General features: G+C 46.1%; 2 protein-coding genes across 3 annotated transcripts in view; both read left to right on the top strand.

Moving 5' to 3' along the window:
* The window catches only part of otud7b (OTU deubiquitinase 7B), a 38,184-nt gene extending 22,672 nt beyond the window's left edge, over nt 1-15,512 (top strand). The window contains exons 2-12 of the mRNA XM_042106496.1: nt 718-971; nt 1,644-1,814; nt 3,685-3,921; nt 4,502-4,603; nt 5,074-5,201; nt 5,910-6,016; nt 6,330-6,457; nt 6,864-7,013; nt 8,244-8,358; nt 9,139-9,217; nt 9,657-15,512. Coding sequence (XP_041962430.1) covers nt 887-971; nt 1,644-1,814; nt 3,685-3,921; nt 4,502-4,603; nt 5,074-5,201; nt 5,910-6,016; nt 6,330-6,457; nt 6,864-7,013; nt 8,244-8,358; nt 9,139-9,217; nt 9,657-11,219 — 2,865 coding nt within the window. The 5' untranslated portion in view covers nt 718-886 and the 3' untranslated portion in view covers nt 11,220-15,512. The remainder of the gene's footprint in view (nt 1-717; nt 972-1,643; nt 1,815-3,684; nt 3,922-4,501; nt 4,604-5,073; nt 5,202-5,909; nt 6,017-6,329; nt 6,458-6,863; nt 7,014-8,243; nt 8,359-9,138; nt 9,218-9,656) is intronic.
* A 1,764-nt stretch (nt 15,513-17,276) lies between these two features.
* Nucleotides 17,277-27,129, top strand: part of mtmr11 (myotubularin related protein 11) — a 32,274-nt gene continuing 22,421 nt past the window's right edge. The window contains exons 1-2 of one of the 2 annotated variants that reach the window (XM_042107328.1): nt 17,277-17,765; nt 25,184-25,253. In XM_042107328.1, coding sequence (XP_041963262.1) covers nt 17,712-17,765; nt 25,184-25,253 — 124 coding nt within the window. In that variant the 5' untranslated portion in view covers nt 17,277-17,711. Of the gene's footprint in view, nt 17,766-25,078; nt 25,103-25,183; nt 25,254-27,129 lie in introns of those variants that run through there. The other variant, XM_042107329.1, reaches the window with a different exon arrangement.

The following is a 27,129-nucleotide window of genomic DNA, read 5'->3' as shown; positions in this document are numbered from 1 at the left end:
CACACACACAAAAAAATACACATACACAGCCGTGGGCACCTCCATCTCTCTGTGTTAGATAGAAATAGGCCTATACTTGCAGCAGCAGTGTCAGTCATTCAAAGGACCACCATGAAGTGCTTCCTCCAGGTGGATCGGGCCTTGGGCTTTGTAAAGCCACTTGAGTCAATGTCAGTTGACAGTTAACGGTGCTGTAATGTTAATGGATTAAAGAGATACCGAATGAAACTCGTTGGACAGGAATTATTTCCAGGCATGTTGTTCCGCTTGCGTGATGCTGTTTCACTGCCTTCCACTGAGCGAGGCCCTCGCCCGGGCGGCAGCACAACAGCCCTGAGCCTCGCCGCACAACACACAGCAGCCCCAGTCATGAGATAACCGTGTGACCCGTAAGGGTCAGTGAATTCCAATGATGGGCAGAATGCTAATGTACTGTTCCAGACGCTCTTATTGGGGTCAAAGGCATGTGGACTTGCGTGTGTCTGGATGTAGACACGGTTTGTCGTGTTTGTTTGTGTGTGTGTGTGTGTGTGTGTGTGTGTGTGTCCTGCATCGACCGTTTCTATGTTTTTGTGTGTGTGTCTGTCTGCGAGTGTGTTCTATTACGAGTATTTATTTCTGTTGCTGTAGAATAATGAGGTTACCTGCACTCTTTTGTAGCCGTTAGTGGACCAGGAAACTCCCAACTCATATTGTGTTTCCCTCTTCTTTTTCCAGGTGTGGCTGTAAAGGGAGGCCCCTTTGAAGACCCAGCGTGTGTGTGTGTGTGTGTGTGTGTGTGTGCGTGTGTGCGCGTGTGTGCGCGCGTGTGTGCGCGTATGTGGGTGTGTGTGTCTTACATTTCTCTCCCCTGATGCCGCCTGCCACATTGTAAATTCATGATCACATGACTTTGGATATGGACGCAGTCCTGTCCGACTTTGTCCGTTCTACTGGAGCTGAACCAGGATTGGCCCGAGACCTACTAGAAGGTAGTCCTCTCTCTCTCCCTGGAGCACAAGCTCTTTCTATTCCTCCTTCCTCTCTTCTGTCCCATCCCTCCCCCTCTCTTCTCCTCTCTTCCTCTTCCTCTCCCTCCCCTGTCTGTTCTCCTTTCATCCGTTCTCACACAGTTGTTGTTAATAGAGAGAGCGCTCTGTGCTCGGGGGCATCCGTATCTCTGGCTGTGCAGAGGGGCCGTGCGTAAACGCTGCTGTGAAGCTCCAGCCCAGCCTAGCTCAGAGCTCAGCCGGTTTGCGCGGCCTCTCAGCCAACACTGCTAGTTAGGTAATCCATACGCAGTGAGGTAAAGTCGGGACACTGTTCGCTGCCCACCCCTTTTTTTCCGGTTGCCTAGCAACACGCCTTGCAGATAAAGCAATATAGGTTAAAAATGTGTTGTCCTGCTAACGTGGCGGCCTTCCCTGACCAGTACAACAGAAGCCGGTGGATTCATTTTAATGTTGCCGGCGAAACTGAGTCAGCAGCCGCTGGTGAAGATAAGCAATTGTGCCGCTGTTGGTTCACTGTCAAGCCATGACTGATTAGCAGCCATGAATTTCCCCCTGGATTCCCCAGAAGAGAGGCTTGGGTTTGTTTGTTTGCTGTTGTTCTTTGACTCCTTGATCTAATATGACCCTAACGCATCCGTTATGCCCCTGCAGGCAAGAACTGGGATCTGACCGCTGCCCTCAGCGACTTTGAGCAGCTGAGGCAGGTGCACACGGACACCTTGACATATTCATTTGTGGAAGAGAGGGACTACCCTCCCCCCGAAAAGGAGGTGGCTCGAGTGAGCCGTCCGCTCCTGCACCGGCAGGATGAGGTGGTGCAAGGTATGCTTGTTCGCTTGCTCATCCGCTCGCTCGGTATAGGTCACTGCACATTGACATTGGAGCTGCACACCAGCAGAGCACTACACTCATGACCTTTGGTATCTCTGCAAAACCAGAAATGTTTATATCCCAGTTTTGATAGAAGACTTCATAGTATTGTGTGATGGCTTAACATTATAATGGCTATGACTTTAGTATGGCTATGATATTGTAAGTATTTATTAGAATAAATGTAGATGTGTAGGGACTGTTCGTTATTTATTGAAGGCGCCACCGGAGGGATTTTGAGTGCTTCAGTCAAAAGTTGCATGACTCTCCCTTGCCTGCAATACATTTTTCAATGACCCTCCGACAGAATTGTCAAAAAAGACATGACCCTCCCCTGCCAATTGTCACTGTCTTCGCCCGCGCTGCTTTGCGCCATGAAGACACTGATAACGTTCTTTCACAAATAATCATCGAAACATACATGCCAACTTTTTCTGTGTTTATCATGTATTTTAACTTTTCTCCCGCTGTCCTGCCGTTTTAATATTTTCCCGTAGAAAATCCCATATTTTAGTACTCTCATAACATTAGCCCTGCCATCGGGCCTGTCATAACTTAACAACTCTGCACTGTAGACCATAAACTGGCTATTTTATATTTTTCTGTGAAAAAAACAAATGTATTTGTTCAACTTTATGAAGCAGAATTACGCACTAGGCTACATGGAACGTAACACATTTTTGTTTGCGCAGGAGAGAGAATGACAGCGATTAACAATTTGCACTAACCAATTTGCTGGTTACCAATAAATACTATATGTTTTTGCAAACAACAAAAACAGAAAGGATGGAGACAGCAAAGCTAGAGATGGGCAAGAACATGGTCAGTTGGTATGCCAGTTGGTATGGTCAAAACGTTAGGAGCTGGATGTGGATGAATGAAGCATTTCAGCTTTACTAATGTTAAGCATGCACACTATTTAAAGTTCCATGGTAAACTAAAAGTAAGCCAAAGGTAAATGTAGCCCTTTTAGGGCTGTATAAAGTTGACCAAATTAATATAGGCTGTTAGGCGTGAATAAAGTAGGCTACTTTGTTGCTACAACTGCAACCCTTCCAACTTTAATGGGGACGAATGTTGACATTTTCCCGTGTTTTGGGTGAGAAACCCGGGACATCTCCCTTATTGTTCAATGTTGACATGTTCAATGTTGACTGCTATGGAACGAAAGAGAAAGTAATATGGCGCCAGAAATCACATTCCCTCTAGAATCTGCTAGTGCCTAGATGTCCCTCAGTCTCCACTGAGTCTCTACGACAGCCACAGCGCGAGGCCTTTATTTTACTCTCTAGGCTATACTGCAAAAAAGAAGGAAACGAGGGGTAAAGGTGATGTGCAGAGAGGGGTGCCCGAAGTGTGAAGACTGAGACTGAGAGCTACATGCAAATATGCACCAAACAGGCCACTTTGAAATTTTGCTGTTTTCAGTCAACAAAGATTAAATAGACATGACCCTCCCCTATTTTCCTCCGGTGGTCCATTCCATAAATACCGAACGGTCCCTTATCAACATGAAGTAGGAATAGACCTTTTCAGTTGGTTAGGTTACTCAATTTTATGACTGCCACCCATTCACTGCCTGTGCTCTTTGTAGGCAGCACAGTAACTGGGGCTCTCACCACAGTAGCCCGTGTAGGATTTGAAACTATTCCTTAAAGTTATCGCTTATTTCTCGCCCTAGACCGTCACACAGTAGTGGTCAGACATGCTGTAATGCCATTTGTGTCCGTGTGTGTGTGTCCGTGTGCGTGTGTCCGTGTGTGTGTCCGTCCGTGTGTGTGTGTCCGTGTGTCCGTGTGTGTGTCTGTGTGTGTGTGTTCAGCGGCCAACGAGAAGCGCCTCTCCAGAGGCATCTCACACGCAAGCTCCACCATCGTGTCGCTGGCGCGCTCACACGTCTCCAGCACGGGCGTAGGCAGCGGCAGTGCCGAGCCGCTCCTGGACACGCCCGTCTGCACCTTCCAGCTCCCCGACCTCACCGTCTACCGCGAGGACTTCCGGGGCTTCATCGAGCGCGACCTCATCGAGCAGTCCATGATGGTGGCACTGGAGCACGCTGGTGAGGGAGCACAATCTTCATCACTACTCTTCAGATAGAAATGCCATTGCAAATGATATGATGCACTTGCTGTCCTCGTTGTCCTGTGCTTGTTGTCACCATTTGTCTTTTGTTATGTGTCAATGTCTTGTATGTGGAGCGCTTTGGGTTGCACCCTGTGCATGTTAAATGGGCTATACAAATAAAACTGACTGGACTTGACTTAACCATACTGCCATGCTTAAGACACATAAGACCTTCGAGAGATTCGCCTGATACAGAAAATATATAAGAAGAGGTTACAGAACCACAGTATCAGTGGATCACGAGTGTCAAATGAGAAATAAAGTAGGTCTGTCTAATGTCTACATTATAACCTATACAGCAGACAGCTACAACTGTAATGTCATGGCCTGACTCTTGCTGCTGCTGATTGTCTTTACTAGAACACAGCCATGTGGAGCATACAGGAAGGAGGAAAGTGAAAGTGTAGAGCGCTTGTCTGGTAACTGGAAGAGCCAGAAAAAGCCCCAGAGCATGCAGAGAGAAGAGACAGAGTTGTGTGCTGAAGCTGAAGCTCTCTTGTGTTTTGTGCCTGCAGGGAGACTCAACTGGTGGACTCGTGTGGGTCCGGGCTGCCAGAGCCTGCTCCCGCTGGCCACTAGCGGAGATGGGAACTGCCTGCTCCACGCTGCCTCGCTGGGTGAGCTTAATTTATTTATTTGTTTATTTGTTTACCCCCCCACCCCCAGCTGCAAGACGCACCGGTGGTCCCAGGAACGTTTAAGGTGAACCCTTAGCCGGTGCCAGGTCTGGGGGAGCCATGCTTGGCACGGCTGCCAAGCGTTAAAATGCCAACCCGGAGTGACCGCGGGAAGATTAACTGCAGCTAATTAATTACAGCCAACTGCAACATTAAGCCCCATCAGAGGAATATTAATCCGTTCCTAGACGGCGTCTCATGTGGTCTGTTTTCTCCCAGTGTGCCAAACCGTGTTCCTCAGACCCGGTCACTGGATTCCACAGACCCTTTCACCCTTGGTCAGCTGTGTTTGTTCTCTTTCGCACCAAAACACAGACCAGTCCGTCTGTCGCTAGTGACTCGTGTTAGTTTTGTTTTTGTTTTTGTATTTGAACCTTTCAGTGGTCTTGATTGTGTCCTGTGCTGTGCAGGAATGTGGGGTTTCCACGACCGGGACCTGATGCTGCGGAAGGCCCTGTATGCACTGATGGACCACGGCCAGGAGAGGGAGGCACTGAGGCGCAGATGGCGCTGGCAGCAGACCATGCAGAACAAAGAGGTCAGAACTCCCAGTGCTCGTACATCACCGCGGCACCCAGCCCTCCCTGAGGCTGGAGCAATCATGCATCATTATTAAGCTAACGTGGCTCTGTGGACATCAGAGTCCCAGCTCCCAGTCAGCATCAGTACCCGCTGATGCGGCGAGTATTAGTCAGATTATATCTTAAGCAGCACACTATAGCACCTACAGTATAGCATTAGTATTAGTCAGATTACACCTTCAACAGTACACTATAGCACCTACAGTATAGGATTAGTATTAGTCAGATTATCACACTTATATACCTTTTGGGAAACGGGTCCTTGGTTGTGTAAGTGTGTCTGTGGTGTATATTTTTTGGGAAATGGTGGTGGGTAGGTGATAGCGTACTGGTTAAGGAGCTGGACTAGCATGCAGTAGCCTGAAAAATTGTGGGTTCAATACCTGGCTTCCATCATTGTGCTCTTGAGCAAGCCACTTAACCCCAAGGTGCTTACGGGACAGTGGCCCTTGTGATATAATTGACATATGCTTCGGATATAAGCTAAAGCTAATGTAAATATATATAAACTAAATGAATAAATGTAAACGTAAATGTAAACAGGTCCTTGTTTGTGTAAGTGTGTCTGCGGCGTAATGTCAGTAATTGCCGTGACCTGCTTTGTAAAGGCCTTGGTGACGTGCGTAGGCGCAGGTGTGAAATTGTATCTGTGTGTGTCCGCGCAGTCGGGCCTGGTGTACACAGAGGAGGAGTGGCAGAAGGAGTGGAACGAGTTACTGAAGCTGGCATCCAGCGAACCCAGAATCCACTACAGCGCCAACGGCAGCAACGGGTAGGACAGCCACCGGATCAGGACCAAAATCCACATGGACAACTAGCAGTCTCTTCCATAGTTTCAACAGTCACTTGCATACTCTAACACTTGCATAGTTTCATGATCATGGCAAATGCACACAAGTATTCTGTAGAGCCTGGTGGCGACAAGCCATTGCAGTTTCCATAAATTATGAATTTGGCTGGCTTAAGCAGGAGAGGTTAGCTAACTCATGACGTGTTTGTGTGTCCTTGCGTGTGTGCGTGCGTGCGTGTGTGTGTGCGTGTGTGTGTGTGTGTGCGTGTGTGTGTGTGTGTGTGTGTGTGTGTAGGGCGGAATCCTCAGAGGAGCCGGTGTACGAGAGTCTGGAGGAGTTCCATGTGTTTGTTCTGGCCCACGTGCTGCGAAGGCCGATCGTGGTGGTGGCCGACACCATGTTAAGGGACTCCGGCGGTGAGGGTAAGGATGACCAAAGGAGCCAACCACGATCCTGCTGGTTTGATTCTGTCAGCTTGTGTTACCTCTTTCCTATGCACAAGCAGCCAACTACTAAACACACCCTCCCTAAAACCTTCTGTTTCTTTTGCACACACCTATCTGACATTGCTAGTGTAATTACCAACAAAAAAAGACTTTCTTAGCCTGGGACTTCTCTTGTCTGTTGTTGGTGTGTTGATTATCCTGCATTAATTGTTGGCACTAGAAATGTGTAAGCTGTAAGTGCAGTTTAGCCAACTATTATTGACAAAAAATAAGTATGCATGGATTTACAGAGGCTGATGTGTTGGCCTTGCCACCTATAGAAAGGCTGCAGCCGAGGTAGCTAAAGGCTAACCTGCTTTGTTCTACTCTCCTCTCCTGCCAGCCTTTGCACCGATTCCATTTGGAGGGATTTACCTGCCCCTGGAGGTCCCAGCTAGCAAGTGCCACCGCTCGCCCCTGGTGCTGGCCTACGACCAGGCCCACTTCTCTGCCCTGGTGTCCATGGAGCAGAAGGACGGCACCAAAGAGCAAGGTAGAGTCCTCCTCAGCACCAAAGAGCAAGGTAGAGTCCTCCTCAGCATCACAGAGCAAGGTAGAGTCCTCCTCAGCACCAAAGAGCAAGGTAGAGTCATCACAGAGCAAGGTAGAGTCCTCCTCAGCTCCAAAGAGCAAGGTAGAGTCCTCCTCAGCACCACAGAGCAAGGTAGAGTCCTCCTCAGCATCACAGAGCAAGGTAGAGTCCTCCTCAGCATCACAGAGCAAGGTAGAGTCCTCCTCAGCACCACAGAGCAAGGTAGAGTCATCACAGAGCAAGGTAGAGTCCTCCTCAGCACCACAGAGCAAGGTTGAGTCCTCCTCAGCACCAAAGAGCAAGGTAGAGTCCTCCTCAGCATTACAGAGCAAGGTAGAGTCCTCCTCAGCATCACAGGCAGGTTGCACCGGGCACCTTATTCAAAGTCCTTTTAGGCAAGTCCCTCCACTCGGCGGCCATATTGCAACGCTTTTTGGGCACTCATTGGGCATCTATTTCAGCAGAAATGCGCGTGCGCAAGGCTTCACGACACCAATCTTGCTCCAGCAGCGAGATCACAACACATGATTGGCACGATGTCTTCACAACACACCACATTATTGGCTCAATGTATTCACATGTCAACGTTTTGCCGTGGAAGGGGTGTGATATGTGTAGACAACTGCCATATTGGCGTTACAAACTAGCCCCATGCATTTCTATGGAGCATTTTTTGAGTGCTGTGTCTCCTCATTAGAAAGTCTCTGCCTTACTGAGGCTAGTCTTCTAAAGCTATTTTAAACACTCCGTGAGCGGAACATGTCAGTTGCACACCCGGTGTAGCCCAGCTGTAAGATTTGATTGGATTCTGTGAATGTTTGCCCCTTGCTATTGCCATCTGTTCTTAGTTTGATCAATAGACACAACAAGACAAATAGAATTACATTTTTTGATTGTTACACGTTACAAGTTATTGTCTTTGACTGGTTTGAACTCCAGCTGGTTTTCCTTTTGTTCATTTCCCCCCAATATGTTGTTGTGGGATGTTAAAAGTTTCATACATAAGTTGTGTGAATAGTACTGTTCAGTTGATCTCTCTCTTATTCAGAGATTTTGTTGTTCTAGCTTCTTTCTTCTCCAACAAGAGTTCCCTGTTGTAGGAAGCCAGGTGGGAAAGGAAGGGTGAAGTGAGGGGAATGTTAGTCATGATTTCTCACCTTAACTGCTTTGCCTCTTTTGTTCTCTTTGTAGCGGTGATTCCTCTGACCGATTCAGACCATAAGATGCTGCCGCTCCACTTCGCCGTGGACCCTGGGAAGGACTGGGAATGGGGGAAGGATGACGGTGACAACGTCATGCTTGCCAGGTATAGTGGTGATCCTTCATATGTTTTACTCGGCTTGCCTTATCGTTTACCCTTTCGGCACGTTGACTCCGGCCAGAACTGTTTCGGGAGCATTGATTTTATTTGGATATTTGTTTGTTTGTTTGTTTGTTTGTTTGTTTATCTGTTTACCAGTTACTCCAAGGAAGTAAATCGAGTGAAAATCCATTAAAAAGAATGTTGATTCATTAAAGTTCTCAGTCCACTCTGCAGGGGGTGGCCCTTGCAAAACCTGGTTATCACCAACCAACCATGATTAGCTTGCTCTCCAGATTAGTGATCCTTGACAGTCAGGGAGGATTATCAGTGAAAGCCTGCTGCGGAAGGAGCCGTCTGGAAATAGCACAGAGAAGAACAAGAGGATATTTTTAAACTTTGGCTTTTGTACCAGGCTTTGTTTGTTGATTACAGAGCTGCAAAAGAAACGAGGCACATGGCAAAGTGGCGCTATTCTTAAGTTTCTCAATATCCAACCTTATTATTAGGGTGGTTCATGGGAATGTCAGATCTTAGCATTGAGTACCGCTCAGTTATTTTAAAGTTTAAAACTATGCAACGAATAATTGTATTTAGAATAATGACATGAGAAATGAGATCAGGCAGTAGTAGTTGCTCTTGTACTCAAAACCATACATCCTCCAACCTATTTTGGTTTGGGCTTGATGGTTGAACAGGGATGGGTGAGCATCTTCAAATCCTTCAGTCTCCAGTGGAACATCATATCAACATAATTGAACCTGTTTCTCCTGTGTTCTCCCCTAGTGTGACCCTCTCTCTGGAAGCCAAGCTGCACCTTCTGCACAGTTACATGACCGTGACCTGGCTACCACTGCCTTGTGAGGTACAGGCCATCTTAACGATCGCATGCTTTAGATGAGGGGTCAGGGGTTACGGTTAATGGTGTTGAGGGAAACCTCTTTTCAGGATACTCTCAGTCCGATGTAGAGATTATGGAAAAAAACAAGCTATACATTGGCATGCATGATGCAGTTTACAATATAATCCTGCATGTATTTACTGTACTACAGTGACCATAGTTACATGGTATATGGATTTTCCTCATGATTAATATTATGCAATGTACAGAATGACCGTTAATCCTACAGTTAATTCCTGCTGATGCATCTTTGCATGCAGACAACAGAAATAGTACTACTACAAGTACTACTATTTCTACAGCTATAAATAGAACAGCTATGCAGTTATAGGTCGTATTCTAGCTATTGTTATTCTGTTCATAACAGTGGTAGTGATGTGTTTTTGGGCCTGTGTCTTTACAGCAGGCTCCGCTGGCCCAGCCGGAGTCGCCGACGGCCTCTGCCGGCGAGGAGGCACGCAGTCCCCCGGACTCCGGCGAGTCCGACAAGGAGTCGGTGAGCAGCAGCTCCAACGGCAACGGCGACAGCAGCACCACCACCACCAACACCACCACGGGGGGCAGCTCCTCGTCCAAGCCCAGCGGCTCGTCCAGTTCCTCCAGCTCGTCCAGCAACAGCTCTGCCCCCAAGGAGAAGAGCCGCAAGGACAAGGAGAAGGACAAGGACAAGGAGAAGGACCGGGACAAGAAGAGGGCGGACTCGGTGGCCAACAAGCTGGGCAGCTTTGGCAAGAGCCTGGGCAGTAAGCTGAAGAAGAACGTGGGTGGCCTGATGACGAGCAAAGGGGGCGCTGGAGGGTCCGGCAGCGGGACGCTGGGCAAAGGGGAGGGCACGGAGGGCAAGAAGAAGGGCTCCCTCAGGGGCCGCAAGGGCAGCAAGGACGGCTCCCCCTCTATGCACAGCTCCGAGGATTCTGGGAAAGGGTCTCCGTCCTCCAGCATCGAACGGCCCGTCGGGGGCAGCCCGGGCGAGTCGGACCCGTACAAGTACAGCACGGACGTGAAGGTGAGCCTGGGCATCCTGCGGGCCGCCATGCAGGGCGAGCGCAAGTACATCTTCGCCGGGCAGCTGACCACGAGCAACCGGCAGCCCTTCCAGGAGGAGATGATCCAGCGGTACCTGGCCGACGCCGAGGAGCGCTTCAGGGCCGAGCAGGAGCAGCGGCGCGAGGCAGAGAGGAGAGGCGGCGCCGGGCTGACCACCCCCAACGGCACGCTGCCCCGCAAGGAAGGCGGCGGAGGAATGGATCTGGGATACCGTGGCGGCGGCAGCGGCGGCGGCGTGGGCTACGAAGGTGCGAAGGACGAGCAGCTGCAGACGGATGGAACCTCGAGCGCGTTTAGCAACTTCAAACCGTCCGTCTTCAGCCCCAACCTGTACTCGGGCGTGGTGCCCATCCCGCGGCCCACGTTGGTGGAGCATCCCGCGGCCGCCCTCTCCCAGCCACCTCCGGCCCCTCTGTCACAGTCCCTGCACACGCACGGCTACTTGGACACTCGCCGACAGCTAGCCGGCGGTGGTCCCCCTGGCCCCTCCTCTTCCTCCTACATCGGGTTCCCGTCGTACGCCACCCTCCCCCGCCACTGCCCCGTGGCTCAAGATCCGCCCCACCCCCAGTACCACCCTCCTCCTGCCCCTTCTGCAGTGGCCAGTCCCTCCAGGGTCAACCCCTGCTTCTCCACCTACCCTTCGGAGCTGGACCCTGAGCCCGTAGGGGGCGGCGGTGGGTACAGCAACGGCTACCGGGACCTGCGCTCGGGCCTGGACAGCGGTCGCAGCGGTCCGCCTCCGGTCCGGCACTACTCCCTGGGCAGCGCTGGCGGCCTGGCCAGCCTTCAGTCCACCCGCTGCCGGACACCCAGCTGCAACTTCTACGGACACCCCGAGACGAGCAACTATTGCTCCTACTGTTATCGGGAGGAGCTCAAGAGAAGGGAAACGGAGCCAACCATCCACAGGTTCTGAGCTTCTGGGGGGGGCGGTTAAGGAAAGAAGTGCGGCACACGGTCTACATGCCCTGCCTGCCTGCCTGCCTGCCTGCCTGCCTGCTTACCTGGGGGGCAACTGAGGCTTCTGTCTTCAAAAGGAAAAAATAAAAACGTCACAGACATTGCCTTTTGAACTGGAACGATGAGTCCTCCTTCTCCATGCAGACTGTGGAGATTGTGGCAAGTCTTAACTGTGACTGGCTTCGATGGGGAAGAGGATTCGACTGGGACTTTGGCTCTGTCTGTGGAGGACCTGAGATGTGGTGGAGAGAAACGGCCCTCTGTAGTCTTCTCTCAGCGTTGTTACGGTCACCCTCTGTTTTGGCTCCCCCTAGTGGAGTGAATGTAAACCGCAGGCGACATCATTTGTTTGAAAGTGCAACATGCTTAATTGCGTTTCATGAAATAGTACAACTCACACATACACAACCCCAGGCATACGAGAAGCACAACCATGAACTGCTTGTTTATCTATTATTTTTTGTAACGAGCATACAGTCTTTGGCACTGTAGGTCAATTAGAAAAAGGTCAGCCAAGGGTAGATTGTGTACCACTGGACTGAGGTTTTGGTTTTGCGAAGTTATTTCAATGAATCAAAGAATCTCATAGTTCCTCTATGGGTGGAGAAAAGAAAATATTGGAAAAAAAACATCAACAATGAAATCGGTCTTCTAAATATTTGTTGCAAATACTAAGCAAGTGCCAGTGAAATCAAATAGCAATGGTTTCGGTATTTCTGTCAGTCAGATGAAGTTTGGCAAAGCATCACACTCTCGGCAAATATCTGTTTGGCTAAACGTGGGTTTGGCACGGTGCTCTCCTGTTCCGTCATCTCAGCCTGATGGCCCCGTTGAACTGCTTCAGCCCTCAAACCAAATGCAGCCATCAAACAAAACGCGCTCTTTTTCTCCATGACATGACGTACACTACAAACCAACATCTCTGACATGCCCTGACGGATGGCATTTCTAACTCCGCACTCGTGTTGCTAACTATCGAAGAAAGGAAGTCACAAGATGGCTGTCGGCCTGTGACACTTAATAATCACAGAACAAATGTGGTGGTGAATATTTAGTGTGGCATAAAACTCTTGACAACAATTTCTGTGTTCGCAGAAACGTAGATGCTACTGGTCAGCCAGCTGCTGCACTTTTTTTTTTGTTTGTTGGTGTTGTTTTTTTTTCTGATAAGAAACTGATAAATTCATTCTCCGTTTCAATATTGGTGTATTTAAAGAGTGTTTCAATGTTCTGGTTTCTGATGGTACAGTATAGCTTTTTTCAAACAAATAGCCAATATCGAATTCTTGTACAAGTCAGCGTAATTAGCTTAACTCTGTGGTCTGCGTGTATATATATATATATATATATATATATATATATATATATATATATATACACAAACAAAAGGTCATTAGTGTCATATTAGGTCTAGTTAAGGGTCTAGCCTGGCTAATCAGATATATTCTAAGCAATATTGCGGTAAAATTAAACCAGAGGAAAACTGATGCCAGTTGTCATGCAAAAAAAAATATAACACATAACATTGCGATACCCTACCTTCAAAAAAGCTCAAGTCACGGCATGATGTGATGTCCAAGTAGAGAGAGTGACCATGATGAGTCACTAGGCGGCTTTCTGCACAAAAATGAAGCACTTTTTTTCTTAGGTCCCGACCGTTATGTGTGTTTGTGTGTGTGTGTGCGTGTGTGTGCTTGTGTGTATGTTCCAGTGTGATTAGGGCATGCCGTGTGTTATTTCGGACCTGGGATGTCTGCTTCCTCAGTCTAGAGGTGCGGCCTGCTTGCTCTTGACAGATAGGCGCGAGTGCAACTCGTAGTGTTCTCTGAGGATGATGGCATCGCTCTCTCATCTCTTGTTGTTTCCAAGTTGCCTTTTTCTCTTGGCCCATCTGCTCTACGGGTTTCTGTCTCTCTGTATAAAAGCCTAATGTTTCCCCGTTTTTATTTATTTCAAATTCCAAAATCTGTGGGAAGCCATTTTGGGAGTATGGCTTTTCTGGCCATCACACCGTGTGTGTGTGTCTGTGTGTGTGTGCGTGTGTGTGTGTGTGTGTGTGTGTTCAAACAGTGCTTAATGCCATGTGTTTGGCAGAGGCCTCTCTCAGGCCTGTTATTTTTTTCCTCTTTCTCTGTCCCTTTTTTTTTTTGGAGTTTAGAAGTTGCAGCCATGTTGGTTGATAGACAAAGGTCTCGTTAAGGATCTGCCGTGGTGGCGGAAATACCTGGCAAAGATGGACGGGGGGAGAAAAGAAATGGCCCCAAAACAGTCCCCTCACAGGCAGCAAAGCTATGTGGTGCGGTTCATTTTGCACAACAATAATACTCGTAAAGCTTTGAGTAGGTTGGCATTATTTAACTGTTGCCATTATATTGCTGACAGAATTGAAATAACCTGGGACGTGGTCCCTTTGATATCACTACCAACAACACCACACAGACACACTGATCGTAAAGTAAGCACTTCAAATGGAGACATTAACCCTTGAAAAATTGGCAGTGTGGAAATTACACAACTATTCTCATTTGGTCTTTCACACTTACAATGACTTGCATCTGATGGGTATAAAAAATTGTTGCCATGCTCTCATATTTGCCTCGCTAATTTTTTTTTTTTTTTTTTTTATGCAGTCACTGCCATACCCAGTGGATGGCGCTCTTGTATCAGTTTCCTTAGTATGGAAAGGATAGGCAATAAGACTTCACCAGTTAACCTAACAATTTATTAATTGAATCGGAAAGGTCTAAAAAAAAGTTCATCTAGAGAGTATTTGGGCTTAGGCAATGTATATAAAGGGTATCTGTCTTCTGTTGAAAATAAAGACCAATCCTTTTTCGAACTACCAGACATGTATCTAGAAGTGATCTCATGGTGATGGTTTTGTGTGGTGTGCACAGTTTTGTTACAGCTCTCTCCTTCCCTGCTGATTCTCAGTGAGAATCTGTGTATGAACATGTCTCTATGTAAATTGTGAGTGCGTGTGTGTGTATGCTGCGTGCGCGCAAGTGCTAATGGCATACTTTGCCCTCACAAAAAAGTATTGCAGCTTAAAGGCACAATCAAGAGGACTTCTTCAGAAAAAAAAAGTGAAAAAAGGAAAAGTTGAAAATTTGATGGCAACTAACTTGAGTGTTTATTTCTCCCTTCGCTTACATTAGTGGCTTCATTTATTCCAAGAATGGAAAGATCTCTAAAAGAAAACATTGTGCATTGAACTTCAATAAGACTGCAAACTTTTTTGTTTTTATATTAAAAAAAAGACAACGGAAGGTTGTACAAATATGTTCCAAGTTATTTTTGTAAACCATACCAAACGTTTTACAGTGTTTTTAAAGAAAAGAATGTATATTGTTGGACACTAAACTGAACGGATACCAAACTGCAGTAGTCAAAATGGTGATGGGAGACAGTATTCATTGGAATGAATTTTCTTTCCTTTCTGTTTGACTATTGAGGCTGACCACAAAAAAGGTTTCTTGTGAACAAACTAATACTTTCATTAATGACCTGACAAAAAAGGTGTGGTTTTGAAATATATATTTATAGGAAGGTTTTTTTTTTTTCAGGAAGATTTTGCTTGTTTAATTTTAGGAATACCAGAATGTTCTTTCACACATGGCTACTGGTCAGACAGACGGGCCTCACTAATGTTCATATCTCTCTCACACACACACACACACACACACACACACACACACACACACACACACACTTGCATGCATATACATATTACACATACACCCCTATACACACCCATTTATTGCAATCTCAACACAAAACAAGTTAAAATAAATAAATAAATAAATAAATAAATAAATAAGAATTTACAGGACCTGACTGAGGCACTCAGCTTGTCGCAGTTTATTTCCCAACATGGATTCTTTTCTTTTTGCTAAGTTTGAGGTATAGCTGACCCGGGTTTATAAAGTATGTACTTTTTTATTTTCCTGACAGTCATCCATAAATTCTTCCATGGGATGCTTTGGTTTGCATGGAACTGCAGCTTTGGCATGTTGCAGAAGGGTATGTCCCCCATATGTTGCATCATGCGTAGTTTGATGGGGTCATGCTCCTTCTTCGCCATCCGTGCTCTCTCCCGCCCCATCCATGTTGGCAGAGGCAAGCCCAGGCTGTGTGACAGTGCAATCTAGATAGAAAGAACATCTGATTATCTTTTAGTTTTATTGTTTTCTCTCTTTTTTTTTTATTTGCACCGTTTGAATAAAATTCTCATTGTATTTAAACACTACAGTGCCTGTGGTCATGCTTTTTTTCTTGAATGTGTCTATAACGTGCTTTCTTTTTGATCAGAAACCACTTTTAAATTAATGTGAAGAGAAACTTAGGTCTTCAGGATCATACTGTATGTAGGCAATTAGGCCTATGTCAGTTTACATATACACCTCTGTTGAATGCCCGAGAGTAAGAAAATGACTGTCTAGTTGGAGTGTGTCTCAGCGCCAGGAATGATCCTATAAAGTTATGGATATAAACCAAATATCTTGCGTTGTCATGACTTCAGAAATAGATTCCTTATCTGTTTGCGGTGTAAGTTATGTCATGCTCATTCACCTTATGCATTATTCAGAGACCTGTAAAGGCAAGCACACATGCACAGAGATCCACAATACACCATCCTTTTGGATTTCACCTTTTCCACCCGGCAGTGCCAGTAAACTAATCCTGGTCTATATCTATCTGGCTATATCTGTACCACCAACTATCGGGAGACAAAAAAAGATGAGATTAATTTGCATGGATCATGATAGTGTTGAAGACTAATCACAGCCTAATTATCCTGTTGTATTGTAGATGTGTGCTTTACTCTTCTCTGTACACCCTGCTCTGCATCTCTCTATTCTGTTCAGACTCATCTGGATTCACAGATGGTTTACATTCACTAGCAAAAGTCAGAGCATGATCCAAATAGTTGTGCTGGTGTCCGCTGCTTTCTGCATTACTCTGAAGCGTAAATTATTCTGTCTGCAAAATAAGGGGGGGGGGGGGTCATTTAGATATTCTAGAAAACACAATCTCCTGCAACCCTTTACCCCAACTTGATCTCCTTTCACTTCAATAAATTCACAGTGGGGCTCTTATAAATTAATAAGTAGAGCACTGATATCTTTCGGATCACTTTTCATTTCTCCTTTTTGCTTGGCAGGTATCCGTTTCCAGATGAAACCTCTGTGATATCATATGTACTACATGCCAGCTCTCAAAGGCAATGAGCCCACAAACACTGCCTGCACTTTGCTAGACAGGTCACCTGTGAAATGTTTCTCTGATAAAAAACGAGCATTGTGCTGTAATTAGAGACTGACCATAGATTGTGAGTTGGGTACTGCAATGTTCAGTAGGCTATGTAGAGTGGCTCAAACCACTGGCAAGGCTGCAGATAGACGGTATTGAGTGGATTTACAGGTGGATACAGTTCACAGGTGCGGTCTGAGGAAGAGACTTCTAAACAGGTAAGTGGTGATGGCCATTTGTGCAAAAGTTGCGAAGACAAATATGTGGTCGGATTCTGTTGAAGTAGCCAACTGTGTTATTATAACAACATGAAATAGAAAATGTGGAAATTCCTCCAAATGTGTGATTTATTTCACTTCCTTCAGGCCATATAATGGCATTAACTGAAGTAAACAGCGGGACAAATGAGCCCATTGGACTTTAAAATCTTCTCCATGTGTGAAAGGTCGTAAAACGGCAGGGTCTCAAATTGTCCCATTTCAGTGGGCATCCATCCAACATCCCTCCTTTGCTCTTAAGTGCTTCTGCACCTTGAGATACTAAAATGATTGCTTTTTTACACATAAGGGGAACGTTTATAATCATATACTGCTATGAGCTAGTTTCAATACTTCTATTTCGTATATAACAATGCTATTCTTAATCTAACATAGTCTATGAATTGATACGGATCTTGAAAGCCACAGAAGTCTCACTTGAACTCAAGTTTCCTCGTTTCTCAGTTAAGACTGCCTGCCCCTTTAAGAGGCATAGAGACGCTTGGGTGTCTTTTTTGTTACTGTGTGGCGCTCCACTGTGTCATTACCAGTATGGCGAGGGGTAAACAAATGTAGCTAATGGAAAGCGTTCTTATTCCGCGTCGGCGGTCATCTACGTCTGTGTTCTCAGGAAGGGTACGTTTCTAAAAGCGAGACTGCTACAATTAACGGTGAACTTATTCAAGCTCTGGTCGGAGGAGGGAGGTATGGATGGATTCCGCTTCAAGACCAGTAAAATTCAACGAGAGTGGGTTACTCAGCCACAGAGAACACCTCTACACTCAATGATGCAGGTTGAATGCAGAGAAAAGTAACAGTTCCAGAGAAACATGGAATGGACCAAAGCACCGCTTTTACACTGTTATTGACTTTGACTACCGCATGGGTTCACATTGGATTTTGTAAGGATATAGAAAGATACGTTTCTTGATGTGAAAATGTTAACGGGATCCAGGACAACGTTTAAAGTGAGGCAAATTCCTGATGTGAAGGTAGGTAGCCTCACGTAGACCTTAGACCTAGTATTATAGCACCGTTCCATGTCTTAGTTTAGGACTGTCGTTATGAGACTGTTGAAAGTGTATGCATTTTAGAGTTACTGTAAGTTGTTCTATCATGAAACATCTGTGATCGTTTTGAGATGAGCTACACGCCCTGAGAAATGTTGAGTGTTTCTTATTATCTCTGCCTACAGTTTTGTTGGTGAGACTGACTGTAGGCCTGTCCCAAACAAATCTCACGTAGCCTAACTAGTTGTTCGAATAGTGTAGCCTACTGCCACATTTGCAAATAGCATGTTGAGATTTAAACTATGTATTTTCTTCCCTCCTTGAAAAGTATGCTACATTGTGGCTGCTGCCTTCAGCACACCACAAGGTTCTCATAGTTTAAGAAACTAAGATTTCTCACCCTTTTTGTTAGGTAGGTCTATCTCTAGTTATTACCACCTCATAACAAAGTGTACATTAATAAATACCATCTTATCTAAGATAAACACCTGACAGACAAGTGTGATTATGCACAACAACTTTTGATCATTTGGTCCATTTTTAGTGATTAAACATCTACACAAGCTATCCTACTACAGTGCTTTCCCAGGGTTTCAATTCATCTGACTCAGGCAGCAGCAACATATGGTGTGGGTAGCTAACATTATAATTATAGCCTCTGAGTTCAATCTCTCAAACATAAGCCTAATGAAAACCAAATGTAGGCTCTGATGCTACTTTCATCACCACTGAAGGGCCTCTGTATTTTGAACAAGGTATAGTGAAGGTCTACTGAAGTTTAGCCTATATGACCCGTAGTAGCCTATAATTTCAACCCCTAAAAGTAATTGTGGAAGTGTATTGCCTTTGCTTGCAATGAGGGCAAAGGTTGTGCTGAATTTCAACTTGGTGCACTGCTCTTGATAACTGGGCATATTTTTAGTGCCCCTTTCGCTCCTACAATGGCTCTGTAATGTCACTGGGCCAAGTGGTAGCGGCAGGGAGTTCTAATCAAAGCGTTTCCTTCTGCATTTCCTCTCAGACATTAATCAGCTTCCACCGTAAGCAAATCCAGGCATGATTAATCACCAGTTAGCTCACACGATGAAACAAAGGGGAAAACATCTCTTTGGCACAGGCTCCCTGGTGAAGTTGGTCAGTCAGCCTCGGCAGGTAGAGAATGTGTTAGGCCGTCGTTACTGCTCCTCTTCGGATGCTCTGCGGCTATTTTTGGCAGCCATGGGGGGAAGACGGCAGCAGTCACCTCCCTCCCTCCCTAACTACACCCTCTGGATCTGCTCGCCAGGAGGGGCCCTCAGGGATGTACCAAAACATCTGGGGTTGCCACGGTAACTGTGGGTGGCAAGCTGTGTGTGTATATGTGAATTTGTCTGTGTTTGTGTGTCAGTAGTATGTGTGTAAATGTGTGCCACTATGTTGATGGTAGACGAGAGCTTCATGAATACATAATGCTGAAATTGCATTTCTATGCATAGCAGCCACAGGGAAGAGAAGAATGGTTGTAATAACAGCAGGCTGGCGTGTGCTGGATGATGAAGCCCACCCAGGCTCGATAGTGCTATTCAGATCTCCACACACATGTGTGTAGCCTACAGTATGTTTTTGGGGGGAATGTGGGCATTCATTTAACCACAATGGAATATAGCCCTTTTTCTTTGCTGAAAAGGAATCTCCATATGAGTGCATGTAACACAGACAATGTAGTGCTCATTCCCTAGGCCAAGGCCCAGCCTGGGTTTTTCATGAATCAGCAGGAGTATAGCTATTCCTGGTTAGGCAGAGTAGGCTGCTATTCATATGACCTTGGTAATAGCTGTCAGGGAGATGGAGATGGACATGTATGTGCACTGAATTCTACGCTACCTTCCATACATTAATATGCCTCATATGCTGTGCTCCCCCTGTCTGGAGGCAGTGGGCCTAATCCGTCTGGCCGAAAGCTCTAGTGAGGGAGAGAGCGGCGGGGCCTGGCTCTCAGGCTTCCGCGTTGCTCCAGATCTTGGCTGATCAAATGGAATAAGTAGCCTAATGTCACAGATCCTCAGTCACTCCCACATGCCTGCTCACAGTCCCAGAGCCTCAGAACATCAGTGTGTGTGTGTGTGTGTGTGTGTGTGTGTGTGTGTGTATAATTGTTGCTTTTGAGGGCACAAGTGGTTTTTCAAGTATACATTTTTGGTCTTTTTTGCTTTTATTATATAGGACAGTGAAGAGGTTGACAGGAAGCAAGTGGAAGTGAGATGGGGTGGGATCGGGAAATGACCCGGGTCGGACTCGAACTCAGGTCCCCGTGGGCACTTGGACCTGAATGTGGTACGGGCACTGCCCTCCCACACATCGCTATCTTTAACGTTATGCTATATCCCTGACCTGTGCTTGGGGGTGAGCAGATCCCCTTGAGGGTCTACCTGTGCCATTGTGTCATTGCATGTGCTCATCTCCTCTTGTTTGTGACTGATTTGGGGAGTGCATGTGAAGTGTGGCTGGAATATTTGTATCGTGAAGTCATGGAACCTACGCAGTCACATTGTATGTTCTCTGCAGTGGACAATAACGATAGGTTGGCAGCTGCAACTACTTATTACAAACTGAATATGGCCTTAAATTATGACCAGGGGTACTTTCCCTCTCCATGCTTTCCAAACTCATAGCATTAGTATAGCATCTGCAACAGCGACTTAAAAATTGCATGGATCCAAAAATGGCTGCGAAACCACATCTCATGCCATTGAACTGCCTGTCAGGCATGTCATCATGTTTCTTTCAGTGGTTTTGTCATAATGTGAAATAAACTGTAAACAGTCATTGTCGAGCACTCCTTTATATATGCCTAAATACACAGTTGAAACGGAGGGCCCGAGATAACAGGCTGAGGTGTAAGTGTGACTTGTTGGCACACCCTGAGGCTGACCTTTGAGATTTCCGCCAGGAGTGTTTTGTGCCGTGTGGACATATTCAGAGTTGGATTCAGTTCCTTCGGTGGACACGCGAGAGAATAAAACGAAAATAAAGTATATATGCATACATAATAAGTGTTGACACAGGTTCATATGATTCCATCTGCTCGTGCAAAGCAATAGTCCCACATTGTTTTTGCAGGTTTGTGTCTAGACAATAATTAGGGAAGGCCCAGCTATAAATACCCCCCTGCTTGGGCTGAATGAAAACATGGCAGGTTCCTAGGGAAATCTTTTGGAAATGCCTCAGCAGACTCTCTTGTAATGGTTGGAAACTTTACACGGAAGGTACATTCTGAATTTGGCCATGCTGGGCTATAATATTACATGTTAAACATTGAGGATTTATGAATTCATGGTTCAAGAAAAAGGTATGGTAGATTTTAGCACCACATGTCCTGACTGCTGTTGAAGCTGAAAGGCTGACACCGACTTTGTACAACAAACCCACACAAATATATTATCTTTGAATTGACATTGAACAGTTTGCATAGTTGCAACAACTATAAGAAACATTTTGTCAGTTGTTATCCCTCTTACATTTTGTTCAGACATGACTTAAGACATCTTGGAAAAAAGTCCCTGCTAAAATGTGATGTTTGAAAGCTCTATCATTCACAGCACTGCTGTCATGGCTAGACAGGAATGGGTTTCGGTTTCAGCCAAGCCTTTTGTCTGGCATCAAGATGACAAAAATGTAAATTTAGAAAGGGGCTCCTTAGCACACAACAGGGGGAAATGCTCCTAGGCCTGTCCTGCTTTGGAGCTGGGAACTCATCTTTTCTTTTCTTTTTTCTTGTCTTCACTTCTCACTCCGGATGAAGACTATGGAAATCCTAACTGATGTGACAGGCAGCTTTACAAGGACCTTTCAAGCAACTTTATAAGGACCAACCAACCTCAGGCCAGTGAGCGTTCCCTGAGCAGTACAGAAACAGCCTAAATGGGGGGGGGGTCCAAAGACATCACTTAATTAGAGATTGATGCCTTGCACAGATGTGTGTTATTTAGCTTGTTTATTTATTTATTTATATATTTATTTATTTATTTATTGATGTGTTTTGCCTTTCACTGCTGGATTGTAAAGTTAACGGTGTGAGGTTTACGAGGGCGCTTGGTTTCAGGCCTGGGAGGAGGACAAACAGCAGGAGGAGGAGGAAGAGGAGGAGGAGGGTTGTGGTCTGAGGTGTACTGGTTAAGGCTCACACTGGCTGGAAAGGGAAGTCATGAGCAATGGAAACTCCAGTGGGCCTTGGCTGCTCTCCCCCAGAAACTTGAAAGGGAGTTTGATGAAGTGAGAAAGAGGGAGAGAGAGAGAGAGAGAGAGAGAGAGAGAGAGCAAGAGAGAGCGAGAGAGAGAGAGAGAGAGAGAGAGAGAGAGAGAGAGAGAGAGAGAAAAGAGAAGTGGAAAGAAGGGAGCTAAGGAGAAAGGAACATGTGAAAGTGATCGAGTGATACGCAATTAAGTGGAAGTGAAACCTCCTCCTCCATCTCCTCCACAGCAGTGGCGTCTCTTGCCTCTGAGGGAAACGGGGCCAAGGGATCTCCCTGCACCTTAACCCCCCCACCCCCACCCCACCCCACCCCCAACCTCTTCACTGTTTCCTTCTTCCTCTTCTCTCTGCTCCCCAATTACATTGATTTCTCAGCACTTGCTTACTTACCTCTTGACTCTGTGGGAATCAACTCATTCGCTAATGCTGACTAGCATTAGCTATTGCTTGCTAGCTGACTAGCTTACAGTACTCTGTTATTTTTCCCAACCCATCACAATTGCAGTCTGTTGTTTGTAAAGGAATGTTCTGACCCATTGTTTACTGGGAGTGTTACATCACCCACCTCCGTCCAGTCAGTTCTCATCTGTGCCCTAATGGAGAACACAGGGACAGTGGAAGAATGTTCTTTTCATCTGTGTGTTTACCGAGCTCCAAAGTACTGTAGGGGCCATCCCAGTCCACAGGCCCCATGGGGGGTGGGGGGGGGTGGCCCAGGGGGACTGACAGGATGGGGCTCGACTTATCATAAGCAGTGAAGTGAACTGAAATCAAATGAAACCAATTCCAAGTGTTCTCTCATGTCTGAAAAAGATATAAGTCGACTGTTGTTTGGTGGTTTGGCCATTGAATTGAAGTTTCTTTTTGAACATTAAGACAAGGGGCTACATAAGATGTTGAGAATGAGAGGGAAAAATACTCTGATTAAAACTGTGAGAATGAAATTCCACTATTCATTACAAGAAGGTTTTCCCTCTAACAACACGGCAAGGGCCATGTTTGACTTTAGCTTGGAGCAAGTGGAGAGGAAACACGACAAAAAATAGAATATGTTGAGTGGAAAGAAAACCCAAAGTCAACAGCAAGCAGGCAAAAAGTGGGTTGCTTGTAAAGTTTTACGGTGGCCTCCCTTGTTTTTCACAGAACTGCTTTCTGCCACCTCAGGTTTTGGCGGCCAGTCCAGTCGGTAAATGAGATCAATGAATAAGCCTCTCAAAGCTGCCTCTGGCGTGACACAGTGTCTTGTTTGGTTGTTTGTGTTTCTCAGGATTATGCTTGTTCGTCTATGATTTAATAGGGTTTCACAATCTAACCTTTAAAACACTATAGGTCTAATTAGTTAAGGAAAGGAAAGGCAGGCAATGGCTTACATATGGGTTGTATTTCAGTAATAACCCAATATCTGCTTTTCATTTCTCCCCCAATGCCATACCATTCCATGGTCACAATGAGTTTTCTTTTTAGGTCATTGCCAACCATTTTGAGCATATTTTACAACCTAACAGCAGTTAGAGAAGACATTTTATTGCTCAGTCTGTTTTTATTTCACATTAAAAGCATTTTCATTTGGGTTGAAATGCTCTTTCGGTTGGAATGGTCTCTGGCCTTTATATTACACGACATGCCAGTGGGGGTGAATTATTTCCAAACTACAGCTTGTGTTCACCCTTCTCTCCCCCCAACGCTGTCTGTGAAAGAGATTTCTGTAATAACTATGAATCTCTTTAAACCCATATTCATAAATCCAAAAAATCCAATCCATGCAGTTTGCAGACATTAAGTCCACCTTATCAGCTGTTTTGTTTGGATGTAGATTAAAGCGGTCCACCACAAGACTAAATAAGCCTTATTTTCTTCTGGAACAAAAATAAGGCATAAGACTGTGTGAAGCTAAAAGCAAAGCAAATTACAGGTAGCCTGGAACTCCTGACCCTGCTGGCCTGGCTTCCTGTTGGACTGGGCAGCTGGGTAGAATGAATCCAGTTTATTAGACTCACACAATGGCCAAAGGTCCTCTTTGTCCAGCGACTGATGCAGGGTATGAGCTTGTTGAGTTGATGGAGGAAAGTAACACTCACTCACACACACACACACACACACACACACACACTCTCACTCACACTCTCTCCAAGACTTAATGTTCGAGGTGAACTAAACTGTGTGACCCAGTAGGGATGTGTTCATGAGCTTTCGGTAGGATTTAGCTGCTGACATTTTATATTTAGGTTAAACAGAAGAAGACTGGGTGTATAATTAGCTATATTATAGCTGTAGGACTGCAAAATTAGGTACTGTACTCTTATGACGTTGGTCCCCAGATCCAAGTGAAAGCAGCTGGAATTAAAGGCTGGTGATAATCCAGTGGTTTAAACTCTAGGTGATATTTAAAAGGGGGAGTGCAGAGAGACACACACCATTCTCTAAACAGGAATTTGGGGATATAAAAACCCTCTGTCTTATTTGTTTTCCCCTTCTGCCATCTGGTTTAGCTCTGTCCAAATGTGAGAATAATACAGTCAGCAATTTCGCCTTGTTTGGTTTAGAGTTAGAATAAAAATGTGCCTTATTATTTCAGATTATTTCTACTCTCCTTCTGCGGAGCTTTGGAGAGTACACAGGAGTGTTTTGAGTTCTTCAATGCTCGTAGTGTGTGTGTGTGTGTGTGTGTGTGTGTGTTTGTGTTTGGGGGGGGGGGGGGGGCACCTTTAAGTGAACCCACATGTGTGAGTAACAGCAGCCGCTCTGGCTCCCCTCATTTGGGTCACACTGCCCAGTCAAGTAGCCTGCCAGCGTCACGGGAGGGAGGGAGGGAGGGAGAGAGAGAGAGTAGAGAGTGATGAAAAAAGATAGACGGAAAGAAGACGAAAGAGTGGGAGGGCAGATGAAAGGGAGAGAGTGGGAGCCGGGCGCTCAGACAGGTCACAGTGCTGCAGCGTTAGCCCTCTCACTCACTCACTCAGATGAAAGAATAAGACTAACACTAACACCAGATTGTGAGTCCCAAGCATTTGCTCTGTCTCTTAATCCAACTCTGCTTCTTACTGGTAACCAGTGTGTTCTGAAGTCCCAGGAGATCCGTGGTGTGAAGGTGTGTGCCTTATGACCAAAGATTCTAGAACAGAGCTCTTATGACCAAGCCTGACCTCTCCTTCTCTAATTCTCTCCACAGGACCGGATGCTGAGCCATAGCGGCCATCACACTCGAGGGAGGGACATGTTCGGACTCTGCTGTTTACCAGGTCAGCTCATCCACATAAATAACCGGAATAACGCGCTCAACTTTTAAAATAAAGGACAGCACTCACAGTTATTTTATAAAACTTGTTGTAATCTCCCCACGGACGCTTCGGGCAAGACACCCTTCTTCAGCGTGATTATGGTGCTTTCGTAAATCGCCACAATCTCGCTGAAGCAGCTTGTCCACACGCCATTAACTGAAGGAGAAGAGGGGCTTCATGAGCACTAAGCGACCTTGGGTTTGAGAGAAAAGGTTCTAGGCAAATACAAATGATTACTATTAAAAAGTAGCTGAATCAGCCATTAAGCAGTCATGCTGTGTTTTCATTCTAATATGATTTAGAATAGCAGCTGAGCAATGCTTTAAAGGGACACCAGGCAATGTTTTCGTGTTAATTAATCATCTTCGTAAGTCGGTATATGGTTAAATGACTCATTACAGGGCGAATGAAGACTCTCTCGTCCTCCCCTACTGCCTGTAGAAAGAATATCCCACTTGCAAGTTCAGTGTATCCTACCCGCCGACCTTCAGTCTCACAAAGTCTCAGACATCGCGAGAAGCAGGATCAGTTTACATCCTGCATCCACAGCACAGAGGCAGGCTAACGAAACGCTAGCGATTGTTGTAAACGTGTGTATAATGGCAGAGGCGGCGAAGAAGCAGCGAAAACCCTTGACAGAAGATGCAAAGAAAAGGAAAAGAGCTTCAGACCGAGCGAGGGCTCGCACACGTATCGACACATACAGACGCTAGGGGGAGTTTCGTAGAGAAAAAGCATCAGGCTTGCCTGGTGTCCTTTTAAAGATCATGGTTGCAAAGGGTTCAAAAGGGTCCTAAAAGCTAGGTAATGCCTACAAGACAAAGACAAAGACCAAGACCAACAAGGGTTCCATTTTAACGGCACATGTATCACCTGCACTGTCTTGCAGGCCTCCTAAAGCTTCTCACTTTTTGAACAACCAGCGTTTTGTAACGCATGACTCAGGGGAATGCTGGACTCAGCAGGTTTTAAAAGATCTCCACCTTTGTGACCAATCCATTGGTCAAGGCCACGGTTCCTTCCCTTTCAAAATGTTTTTGCGTTTAGCAGGGAACCTGCAAAAGAATCTGATCCTGTTCAGGCCTCTCTGCAAGAATAGAGAAGTATAGGGGCTTGCCTAGCGCAATCAGGTGAACAAGGGTGTTTTGAGTGCTGTTTTTATTTAGTGCTTTCTGTGGTTGTGGCTTCACGATGCCTTGAATCATTGATGCAGTCTGCTTCCTTCCGTTTCCAGCACACACACACACACACACACACACACACACACACACACACACACACACACACACACACACACACACACACACATATAGACACTTACCGTCACAGTGCCACCTCTTTGCCTCACAATGTGACTAATTCACACATGTCACCGCAAAACCCTGACCTGGTTGAGATCTGATCGTTGTGGAGACCACGACTAAGCCCAGTGCAAAGCCTCTGCCGCTGAGGTGGCACAACAACGCGACCTCCCCCCTCCCTCCGCCCACGGGGAGAACAATCTGCTAGTGTGCAGAAGGGACAGGGCCTCTCCACCCCCACCGACCCCCTGTGCCCAACCACCTCCACCTTCTTCCTCTGAGCCCCCCCCCCCCCATCTCTCTTTACCTCCCACTCTCTCTCTTTCACCCTTTCTCTCACTCACTCTCTCTCTCTCACACATCCTCTCTCTCTCACACACTCTCTCTCACACACCCTCTCTCTCTCTCACACACCCTCTCTCTCTCTCACACCCTCTCTCTCTCTCTCTCTCTCACACCCTCTCTCTCTCATTCTCACTCTTTCTGTCTCTCTCATACTCTCTCTCTCTCCTGCCATATCTGTGGTGCCGCTAGCG

Source organism: Alosa sapidissima, chromosome 10 (genome assembly GCF_018492685.1).
Source record: "Alosa sapidissima isolate fAloSap1 chromosome 10, fAloSap1.pri, whole genome shotgun sequence".
Classification (NCBI taxonomy): domain Eukaryota; kingdom Metazoa; phylum Chordata; class Actinopteri; order Clupeiformes; family Clupeidae; genus Alosa; species Alosa sapidissima.
This window is presented reverse-complemented; position numbering and strand designations above follow the sequence as displayed.